Below are 12,590 nucleotides of genomic sequence, written 5' to 3'. Positions count from 1 at the left end.
TAAATTATTATAAAAAAAACAACTTCTCCTCCCACTGTGGATTAAGGATCTTTTATGGAAGGTTCCTTCTGGTCAACTATTCCCCTAAGATTGGATAAGGACAAGGCTTTGTTTAAATGGAAAACAATGGAAATAAGGCATATAAGGAAGGATGGTGAATATCATGTTATCATCAATGTCTCATAAAACCTTACTTGATTGATGGATTTAGTCCATTTGAATGGAGTCATAGTGCTATAAAAGAATACAAGTTTTAAAAAAGTCCAATAAACTGCAGAAAATAATATTAAACAGAATATAAGCTAAAATCTAGGAAGTACGTATTTTAAGTGTGGTCATAAATTAATTGTATTTCAGCCAAAAGATATATAAAGTTAGAATAGATTTAATGCTAGAAGTGCCATCCATCAACTTCAGAAAATTAATTGCCATAACAGTAGAATATTGTACTAGCTGTTTTATATCTATTTTATTCCGTTCCGTTCCGTTCCACTGCACTGCACTGCACTGCACTGCACTGCACTGCACTGCACTGCACTCCACTCCACTCCACTCCATTCCATTCCATTCCATTCCATTCCATTCCATTCTATTCTATTCTATTCTATTCTATTCTATTCTATTCTATTCTATTCTATTCTATTCTATTCTATTCTATTCTATTCTATTCATTACAAAATGACATGCTCACGTACTGAACTTTATATTCTGTAAAAGAATCCATGAAATTATAATAACAGTTGCAAACTTGAAGCATAGCTTTAAAATTGGGGTCTTTGATGGCCCCAATCTGTTTGTCATAATAAGAGTTTTTAAGCTAATTCAAATGTTAATTGTGGGTAACTGGGTATAGGCATGCACACTCAAATTGACACAGATACATATTTATTGTGCTGGCTTTGAAATTGTATTGGCTGAGAACATCAATAGATTGCAACCTGATGATGGAAGACCCAGACAAGGTGAACTGAAAAACAGGTGGAAGTTAATACATATAACATTAAAAAAGGAAGAGCTTGAATTGAGAACATCACTAAATACACAAGTTCTTAGGATAGTTTTAACTTCTGTACTGCTGGTTCTTCTTTCCATCTGATTGATTTATTGTTTATATTTTATAGCATATTTTAGTTGCTTGAATTGTACTGTGATCCATTTTGAGTTTTTTAAACAAGAAGAGACATATAAATGTGTATACAAAAAAAAAACCACCAAAAAAATCCCAGCCCCAAGTGGAAGTGGTTTCAATTTTGTAGGTTGTGGTGGAAGTATCTAAGAGGAGATAGGAGTAGGGTTGGGTGGATAGAGTAACTACTATGACAAACTTCCTGAATATTGAGTCTGAAGAGGGAGTCAAGCTATTCTCCAAAAGCGCCTGAAGGCAGGACAAGAAGCAACAGATGGAAACTAGTCAAGGAGAGAAGCAACCTAGAACTAAGGAGAAACTTCCTGACAGTTAGAACAATTAACCAGTGGAACAACCTGCCTCCAGAAGTGGTGAATGCTCCAATACTGGAAGTTTTTAAGAAGAGACTGGACAGCCATTTGTCTGAAATGGTATAGGGCAGGGGTGTCAAACTGCTGGCCCATGGGCCGGATGCGTCATGCGGAAGCCATGCCCACCACATTTCCAGCAATGGCAAAACCGTCCTGATATGTTGTCCGACATCACGTGACATCGCGAGTTTGACATGTCTGGGATAGGGTTTCCTGCCTGAGCAGGGGGTTGGACTAGATGACCTCCAAGGTCCCTTCCAACATTATTATTATTATTATTATTATTATTATTATTATTATTATTATTATTATTATTATTATTATTATTGTTGTTGTTGTTGTTGTTGTTATAAGATATAGAGTCAATGTAGCTACTGAGGACACTTTGCTTCTACAGAATTTTAATGAGATATCCCTCTGAAGCTCTGCTAAAAGCAAAGCAGCGGTCTACCATATATTTTTCCATTGTGTGACACAGCAGCATTGCTTCACAAAATTTACAGGCAAGAAACATCTGATTGAGGCAGATCAGCACTGTTTCAGCACTTTGTTAGGACAGAACTCCTAGTCAGATTTTTGCATTATTGAGACAGGGGAGCAGAACCGGGGATTATTTGAGACAGATTGCACTCAGTATGCCTTAGTTTACACAGCAAAAATATTGGAGGCTCTAAGAAAGAAGAACAGTGACGCTTTGACCATAATATAGATTGGCTGCCCTTGGACAGAGGTGTACCTAGGCAGCTTTCTGGTTTTTAAAGATTTTATGGAAGACAAAGGTCATAATATCATATCTTCAGTGGTGAAACTCAAGTAATGTTTTGTTTCCGGTCATACTGTCTTCCCAGATTTTATGAATTCCTGATATATTGTAGCAAACAAACTTTTTGTTCTTCCTAATAAAAATGATTATCAGTTTTGTCTAAACAGATATCTGCAAAAAGGCTTTCTTTTCATTATGCCCCAAACCTGGTTCATCTAAAGCAATCAAATCACTCTGAAGAAATGGCCTAATTTTATTTGCATGCAATTGATCAATAGCATATTCTGGACTCCCAGCAAAGCATTGACACTTCACTGAAGAGCCATGAGCCAAAGAAAAATAAGAGTTTAGCTAAGCTTTGGTCAACTACGTTACAAGGGCAAAACAAAGAAAAAGGCAGACACAGTGGAAATTACAGCATGATGTTGGGCAGTGCTTTTTTTGTAAATGAAAAAGGTGCCGGAACTCACACATGTTATACAACCTGCCTTGCCTACCCTACAAGGTTCCATCCAAAAAAAGGTGCCGGAACTCCGTTCTGAGCATTCTATGAGAAAAAAAGCCCTGATGTTGGGAATATTTTAGATAAACACATTTGTGTGACCTTCTTACTATTTATCCCTCTCTACTCGGTCAGCCTACTAGCTGTGCTCTCTTAGGTTTAGGTTTAGGTTTTATTTAATTTGTATACCGCCCTTCTCCCTAGGGACTCAGGGCGGTTCACAGGGCATATATAAATAACGATACAAAAGTTAAAAAAAGATTAAACCAATGCCCAGTTAAAAAACAATAATACAATACTAAGAACAACAATTTAAAAACCCATATTCCCCCATGAGGCCAGACCAGCTAATTCAAATAAGTGGGTCTTCAGGCCGCGACGGAAGGTTCGGAGGTCTGATGTCATCCGGAGCTCCACCGGCAGTTGATTCCATAATGCCGGAGCGCCCACAGAGAAGGCCCTCCCCCTGGGGGCCACCAGTCGGCATTCCCTGACTGGAGGCACCCTGAGGAGGCCCTCTCTGTGGGAACGCACAGGGTGGAGGGGAGTTGACGCCGGCAGCAGGTGGTCCCTGAGGTAACCCGGACCCATGCCATGTAAGGACTTAAAGATCATAACCAAGACCTTGAACCTCACCCAGAAGACAACTGGTAGCCAATGCAGCTCGCGGAGCAATGGTGTAACATGGGAGTACCGGGAAACTCCCAAGACGACTCTCGCGGCCGCATTCTGTACCAGTTGGAGCCTCCGAGTGGTCTTCAAGGGAAGCCCCATGTAGAGAGCAATAGAAATATAGTCAATGAATAAAACCATTTGGTTTACTGGGCCACAGGTTCCTGATTGATTTACCTTGACAAGGACACCACAAGCACTTGGTATGCATTGGGGAGGGGCATTTCATAAGTTTGGTAATGAATCCAGCCTACTTCTATATTGAAGTGCATACCATTACATTTACACTTACCTTTTGCCGCTACATTTTCTTGAAGATAAACAGTACATTTTGAAAGTGAAAATAATAACATACTCAGTGTTGAAAACATGCACGCCCCACCACTTGCCCCAGTTATACTGTAATGCATTTTTAAAAATGAAAAAGAGGGAGCCAGATTCAGTGAGAATTACTGTTTATGGCTTCTTCAAACCAGGTACAGAGGCTGGACCTATTTCCTGCTTGTTCCCTCCTTCCTTCATCTCCTATTCTCTGGGTGTTGGTTGAGCAAGTGGGTTAGGGCAGCACCAATGTATTCAAAATCAGCATTTATACTTGGAGGACATTGCCGCCAGTAACATCTCTGTCATTTTCCTCCAGAAAATGGTTTCACCTTGAGCTGTTCCCAGATCAATCTCAGTGGGAAACTATGTTACTTTGACCCTTGGCTTCATAGGTGTTCCTGTGCTCTCACTGCCAGATGGAAACACACTTGGTGATATTTAGCATTGCTTTGTTTTATGTTTTTCTGCCTAGATATTAGATTCCAGTCCAAATGACCTTGTTTACATTGTATACGCTAGAAATTCATAGCTTCAGATGTTAATATTTATTGTAATTATTGTGACTGGCCACATAGTCAGCCAGATGTTCAGATGAATCTTTGTTTTCTTTTGCCATAGTCATTCTACTTTTACTTGCAGATCTTTGTATTATGTGATTTTCTCCAGTTCTTTTTCTTCTGTTCTTCTGACTTCAAGTACCGCACCCTCCAGACATATTTTTTTCTTTCTTATCAACAATTGTTAAGTCTGAGGTGTTGTGGCAGGTGCTTGCTTGTCTGTTTGAATTCTAAAGTTCAGAACACTTTAGCTTCTTCATTTTCTATCACTTTGTCTATTTTGTGGTTTTACCAGCTCTTGCTTGCATGCAAGTGATGTTTCTTGCAGATATTGCAATACACCCTTGTTGTTACGTTGCTATGCTGTTGTTATTATTGTAATTGTTGTATTGTAATTCCATTTATATCCCGCCCTTCTCCGAAGACTCAGGGCGGCTTACAAGCTTAGCAGTAGCCTTCATTCTATGTATATGCCTGCTTATTAGGGCTTTCACACACACCCCAAGCGGTATTATTACAAAGTCAGCTTAATTGCCCCCAACAATCTGGGTCCTCATTTTACCCACCTCGGAAGGATGGAAGGCTGAGTCAACCTTGAGCCTGGTGGGATGGGAACCTGCACTAATTGCAGGCAGCCGGTGTTACTTAAGGAGGCATTAGCCCACTGCTCCACCAAGGCTCAATTAATGAGACTGTGTGATTTTTTCAGCAGCTAACTAGGTGCTCCACTGTTTTGTTGTCTGTGCTGTCTTCTCAATTTTGGCTTTATGTGCATTTGTTCTTAAGAATTGATTTTGTTCAGAATTAGCCCTTCTGTCTCTTTTTTCAACTTTCCATGGCCAGGTTTTCTTGTTTTCTGCTTTACCTGCTAGTTTTTCATAATGTACTGGCCATGTAATACTTTGTCTTGCCATATCTCTTTTCTATTTTTTATTTGATCTTTCTTGTAGGCCAGGTTTGTTTTGTTATTCAATTATTATCTCTTCATAACAATGTGAAGACACAGCTGCAAGTTCTTTAGCTGGTGTTGGCCTTCATATGCATCATTTCTTTCCCCAAGAGCCCAGGATGTCATAATGTATCAGTATAGTATATGTGCATGCCAAGTTATGTGGCCTTTACCAATTGATGGACGGAAATGTCAATGCACAGATTTTTAAAGTGCTATACAAGATTTTTTGGTCTGGCACCCATGTGCTGATAATCCCTGGGACTGCTGCAGATGGCTTGTGCCCTAATCTTTCAATTTCAGTTTTTCAGATCTTGATACTTTATGATCCTCTCCAATTCTTTGTCTTCTATTCTACAATCACCAATTCTTTGTCTTCTATTCTACTATCGTCAATTATCCACACTTTCTTCTTTTCAACCACAGTTATATCGTGTTATGAGTCGAGATTTTATGACTCTATATTCAGAATTCCACAAAACTGAATCCTGCTTATTTTCAACTACTTTTTCAACTATATGTTCCCACTAATTCATTACTGGTACATGATAATTTTTACAGATGTTCCAGTTAATTATTTTGATGACTGTGTTATGTTGTCATTTTTCATAATCAGTTTGCGTGACCATCTATCACAACCTGAATATATGATATATATATATATATTTCATCTGCTTCTTTGCCCAAGCTGCACTTTGAATTATGTGATGATTTTTCAATTCTGACCTTGATTGTATTAGTTCAAATACCTTGCTCTTGTGCAACAGAAACCAAATCTTAAGTTTCTTTTTTTTAATGTTCCTGTTGTAAACCATTGCAAGGTTTTACTTTTATCCACTTTCTTCATGATCATTTGTAAAAAATGACCATGTAATCCTTTTTCCTTGTCAACATTCTGTTCATGTTTTTAACACTTTTTTTCAGTATTCACTTTTTGTTTCCTATACATTTAATACTTTCTCATTTTTAAACATCAATGCTTGTCCTTGACAAGCATTAATGTTTGTCCTTGACATTCTTTTACATAATAAATCAATGCACACTTTTCTTCTTCAACAGTTTGTCTGACCTGAAGTAAACCTTTGCTCCAATTTCTGTGGGGCAGGTATAGTCCATCAATATCACTAGAGGGATGTAATGCATAGTGAATAGTGGGCAATTTTCTTGTTTTTTCAGTCTAAACTGTCTAGTTCAGCTTGTGTCCAGTTAATAATTGTAGCAGTGTATCATATCATAGGCATGACCCAGGTATTGATGGCATTTCCAACATTCAGTTTTGTCCTTGGTAATATTCTCTTTGGATGTCTTGTTTATTAATCACACTTTTAACTTATCTATGCTTGATGTTATTCAACTGTATAATGCCCAGATACCTATAGGCTTCATCCTGATGGCTCTTGATAGTTTGGCCATTTGACATTACTGCTTGTGATTTTATCCTAATGTATTGCTACAGAGGGATATTTCCTTGGGCCAAATCCCATTACTATAACTGTGCTAAAAATTCTTATAGAGTTTGTCAATGATTGGATTTCAATTTCTGACTTTCTATAAAGCTTTAGATGATGATGATGATTTAGGTTTATCACAATTATCTCTCTATCTCTATGATCTCTTATCTCTATCTCATCTATAATTTATCTATTATCTATCTTACATGTATGTAAGTATGTAATTCAAGGCAGCAAAGATACCTAATATTCTTGCTTTCTATTTTCTTTACAACAGCATCCCTGTTAGGTGGGTTGGGTTGGGTTGGGTTGAGAGAATTACTGGCTTAAAGTCACCCAGTGGCTTTTATGCCTAAGGCAGGCCTAGAAACAGTCTCCTGATTTCAGAGCCAGCACCTTAACCACTACATCACACTAATATCTCTGACATCTCTTCGTAAATATTTGTTGCAGTTTAGCTTTTTGTCTTCAGCAGTGCTTTTTTTGTAAAAGAAAAAGGTGCCGGAACTCACACATGTCATACAACCCGCCTTGCCTACCCTACAAGGTTCCATCCAAAAAAGGTGCCGGAACTCCGTTCTGAGCGTTCTATGACAAAAAAAGCCCTGGTCTTCAGTATAGCTCCTCCATAGTTATTAATTGGCTTTCCTAATGTTAATATCCCCTCTCAGAAAATGTACTGGTATTCATTTTAATATCTGTGATGATGAGAGGTAAGTGCTGCATGTTGTGCTAAAAAAACAATCACAGCCCCAATTCTGTTAAGCTCACTATAAATACAAATGATTTCCTAGGGAGCTAACATTCATTACAAGAGATTAATTTAACTGTTAATTGTTTTGCAGGTCACTATTCTCATAAGCCTGGCTCTTGCATTCCTTGCCTGCATAGTCTTTCTTGTGGTATACAAAGCTTTTACCTATGACCACAGTTGCCCAGATGGATTTGTTTATAAGGTAAGAAGTTTGGGATGAATGAACTGTCTCAGCCAGTGATAGAATCTAGTTCGCTGCATGACTACCATTTAATACTGCCTTTTTCAGTCAGGACTGAAGATATAATTTGTCAACAACATGCTGAAAAGTGGCTAGTGCTTTAGGAAATAAAGGTCTGCAATACTCTCCAACAGCCTCAATTATTCTGAATCTGACAGGTATAAATCTTCAAGCAGACTGCAGCCAGTCACCCCCATCTATTTTTGAACAGGCTGACAAAACTAGGTTTTTGACTCAGCTTAGTCTCAGCATCAGATTAAAAATGTAAGAGGCATACAGTTACACACTATGCATTTTGAAAGTTTTAGGAACTCTTTATTGATCCTCAGTTTATTGTCACAGAATAAAAGGAGGAGCAGGGGTAATAAAACTGAGGAAAAATTACCTATTGGCAAGCATGATTCACTGTCTTGTTGAATTTCATGTCTGTGTCTTTACATCCAAGGATACGGTTCTGTTCGTTAGCCTATCCAGGGGTAGCCAATCTTGGCTCTTTTATGACTTGTAGACTTCAACTCCCAGAATTCCTGAGTCAGCAGGAAGTCCACAACTCATAAAAAAAAGCCAAAGTTCCCTACCCCTGGCCTATACTATACAAAACATTGGATTGAGAATACATGTACTTGCAATTTTACTGAGGTTTGCAGGGCTATCCTAAGAAGAAATTGCATATAGGAAAGTAATTTTTGTTTTGAGTGAAAGTCAACTGCTGGTGGTTTTTGTTCCATGGACAGATCCATGCAATGATTTTAGCAACAATGCAGAATGGTGTCCCATTGCTTTTTTCTTCTTTTTCTACTTTCTTATTTCCTAGTTTAAACTACAGCCCTGGGGGTTTTTGGCACTCACCCCTGCAAATAATAGCCAGGCCCAATACTAGTTTTAACTTTTTGAGATCAGCCAAAAGTCAACTGCCATAGAACTGGGATTGGTGGCTAGAATTGTACTCAAAATATTTAAACTTTTGCAAGGAGTTCAGAGTGAGCTAAGTTGATGGCAAATAGATAATTAAATAAAAAAGTGCTTTTGCTTAATTAGTGTTCATGGTTCTTGTTTTTTCCTTGCTCTCCAGCATAAGAGGTGCATTCCCGCTTCTCTCGATGCTTACTATTCAGCTCAGGATTCCAACTCCCGGGGCAGATTCTACACTGTCATCAGCCACTACAGCATGGCTAAGCAAACCAGCTCCCGGTCTGTATCTCCCTGGCTTTCTTCAGGATCGGTAAATCATGAAAATAAGGCCACTAAGACAGAAGGCCATTAAAGCCATGCAATGGCCTGTGGATGGAGGGAGTGGGAAAACCACATCATGTCTCTAAATCATTGCTCTAGTTCACAGAGGGCACCTTGCTAATCAGTGTGATAAGAATACACTAATTCCAAGTGCAGGTGTCATCTTAATGGATAGTTTCTCTCTTTCATTCATTCTCACCCTCCCCTTTAGTGCATTGTTCTCGTTAATTTGTAACTAAGTCAGGATCTTGTACAAAGGCATGTTAGGTGTTGACTATATCTCACAATGTACAAATATTTTTAAAACCATTGCTAAGTATTTGTTAAGAAAATAAAAATGAAACAAAAAAAGCAAACCCAGAAAACATTGACAAGAAGGTAAAAGAAATAGTAAACATAATTTAATAGGTCTTTCTTGGCTGAAAATATAGCCTTGAAACTTGGCAAACAAAGGTGTGGAATTTATTTATCACAATGTGACCTGAAAGGAAAGTTCAGATGGAGAAACTTTATTGTGCACAACTATCATATACAAATAAAATACATAATTGTCTGGGCAAAAATCAATCTCAAAGAGTTTTGAAGGAATGGTGATGTTATATGGATGCTTTTAAAGCAATTTAGCACCATTGGTGCTCCAATGTGCATTATTCTGTCCCTAACATTAAAACGAATAGGAAAGACCTTACATACAAGGAAATTCCTGTCTCTTTACCAAAACACCCACACATGCATTAAACTATTCAATTGTGGCTACTAATCTTTGGTTTTTTCTTAAGAGGGAAATATTACCCATGAGAGTGAATGCAAGCAGGTTCCTATGTGTCTCCTGACTGTCGACACAATTTTGAATACAACAATTCTGCCCTCCCACAAACCAAAGCTGAATGCCAAAGTTCAAAAACAACAGATCAAAATTGGACCTAGTGAAAAAGGATGAACTGTTATCTCAGAAGGGCCCAGGGTTTTTTTGGGGTGGTGGTGGTGAATTTGAGATAGAGAGAAAAAGTTGTAGAAGTGAAAGAGATTTTAATTGATTCTTCAAGGAGTATGAGAGGCTTATATCCCCTTGATATAAGCCTCTCATACTCCTTGAGGAATCAAAATAAAATCTCTTTCACTTCTACAACTGGGAATCTTGCTGAGTAGGACAACAGACAGATGCCACCGCAAATGTCCCATCACATGGCTAGCCACCCTTTGAACAGAGAGATTCAAAGTAACACATAGATAGCCTGTTTTCTGTATCCTCGTCAAAATACATTAAAAATATATTTTAAAAAAATGGTTAGCCAAGCAGGTATGTTATCGCACAAATGAAATGTTGCTAGACATGCATAATAAGAGGAATTAGCACTGGTATCCGGAATTAGCTATTAACCACCATGACCCAAAAATGATGAAATAATGCATTATGACATCACGAGGCATATGACTGCCTTTTCATATCCGAAGATTAGATACAAGTACAAAAGCTATAGGTTTTGCCTGGTGATATTATGACAACATTTAAACACTTGTACTACCTATGCCAATGGGTACCAATTAGCTTCAGGAAATTCTTATCCTCATTGGCAAAGTCCATTTTCTTTCCTGAGAATCTGAAAGAGTTGAATAATAATGTACTCTCCTCAAAATGTAAAAGACAGAAAAAAACAAAAGAAAACACAACCTACCAACCAGCCAAACAAACAAACAAACAAACAAACAAACTTTCAAGCAGCAAATAATTTTTTAAAGTGGAAATTAGATTAGAAGTAGCACAAGCTGAAACAGTGACATTGGCTGTCCACTTCAAATTTTCTGCAATAGGAGGAGGTACTGGTTCTCCTGTGTACTGGACAGTATTTGAAATATCAAATTAAATTAGCACATTGTGTAGATGATGAGTAGGTTACAAAAGGATTTTATGAGTATAACCTTGCTGTTTTATACCACATTTGCATGCTGGCATTTTAAAATTCTTCCCTCTTCGATTGTCCTTCACCCTATACAATGACTAAACATTTTTTTAAAGAAATGCAAAATAATTTTAAAAGTCACCTGTGACATAAAGTCAGAGCAGCTGTGGAATAAACCACTACCACCACCAAAAACCCATGTGCATTTCCATACGCTCTCATGTAGCCATGCCATGCACCTATGGCAGATCACAGCTTCACTCTTTAGGAAGATTCTCCTACCTGACTGTGGGTTCATTTTTACTAATGAAACCAACCTCTACTATTGCTGTCAGTATGCAGATGGTGAAGAGATATGGAGCTACTCATTGGAAGCCATTTTTTCCTCACAGGAAAAGAATCCACATGTGTTTCAAAAATCAAGCATATACATTACTCTTAATGGAAATATAATGTCTGTGTTCGTTTGCACCAAGTGCTTGGCATCATCTAAGAAACTATTTTATACAAATTGTGTTATACAAATATACAGGCTACTAGTGCAGCTGGATTAGTACTAGTGACCTTGTCAGGCAATGGCACTTCGTAGTCTTCTAAACAGTACTGATTAAGGCCACATAAGGCAACCACTTCAAGATCTGATCAGTGCTTAGATGGAAGACTCCAATAACATGAGTCCAATCATAGACCTAAATGTGCTACATAGATTTATATTATAGCTAGAGTGAGTTCATCTTCAGTAAATAAAACATGCTGATTTTTTAACCCCACATGAAATCAGAGGAGCCATTTAGAATGATAAGAATTGATGAATAAATGCACAGGAGGAAACAGTTCAAGAAGGTGTTTGATCTAAGACATTATATTAGGAAATGCTGTAATCTCATATAAGTTTCTGCTTTATTATATACACACACACACACACACACACACACACACACACACACACACACACACAAAGGTTTGAATGAATTATTTAAATATTGTTGGTTTTGCAGAGCTGGTTTGTGTCAAATTAACCTTCAGTTTCATGAAGAAAAAAGAAACCAAGGGTGTGATCCACCAAAATCTTAACTTGTATTATTAATAGGGGTTGCTTGGGAGTGGTCAGTGGGGGAATTCTTGGCTGTATATGCCCAAATTATGCAAATTAAATTACACCTGAATGTAGAGAAAAACTAAGTAAACAATAGCGGTTTTAAAATTAATCAAATTGTCACTAAGAGTCCTAAAGATGGGCTCTCAAATCAGATTCCTGATTTATATTTTACCTGCAAGAAAAAAGAAAGCACACTCTACTGGAGATGGAAAACAAAAGAAATAATGATAAATGGTTGTATAATGTAGCCAAAACTGTAGTGCCAAATTTCATTGTCTTTTTAGCCCTGTCTTTATCTCTTTCTTCATACTACATCTGTAAATCCATTTCTCATCTAAAAATGTAAAAAATCATTGAAAAAAAAAGTAAACAATTTCCAGAACACCTACTGGATAATTTATAATTTTGTGGTTGTTGTATGTTAGTAGGTAGAAGAGACTGAAGTATTTTTGGTGTATTTCTTGACTTTTTCTGACAGGACAAATAAAATTAGATGTGTCTGAGAGTCTCAACTATTGTGGTACCATTGTTTCCTTCCATTTTCTCTAAGAATTCTCTAATAATTTAGATGGATATGATGAACATGTTAGGAATGACAAAATATGAATTTTGCACATTTATTTCATACACCCCCACAAAATATAATT

General features: G+C 37.5%; 1 protein-coding gene across 1 annotated transcript in view; it reads left to right on the top strand.

Moving 5' to 3' along the window:
- Positions 1–8,974, top strand: part of NSG2 (neuronal vesicle trafficking associated 2) — a gene marked incomplete at its 3' end in the record, with an annotated part of 55,561 nt that extends 46,587 nt beyond the window's left edge. The window contains exons 3-4 of the mRNA XM_083351574.1: positions 7,561–7,671; positions 8,783–8,974. Coding sequence (XP_083207700.1) covers positions 7,561–7,671; positions 8,783–8,974 — 303 coding nt within the window. The remainder of the gene's footprint in view (positions 1–7,560; positions 7,672–8,782) is intronic.
- Positions 8,975–12,590: the final 3,616 nt, after the last annotated feature.

Source organism: Vipera ursinii, assembly GCF_947247035.1.
Source record: "Vipera ursinii genome assembly, chromosome: 2".
Classification (NCBI taxonomy): Eukaryota; Metazoa; Chordata; class Lepidosauria; order Squamata; family Viperidae; genus Vipera; species Vipera ursinii.
The sequence above is the reverse complement of the archived record's forward strand: the minus strand, read 5'-3'. Positions and strand labels throughout refer to the sequence as shown.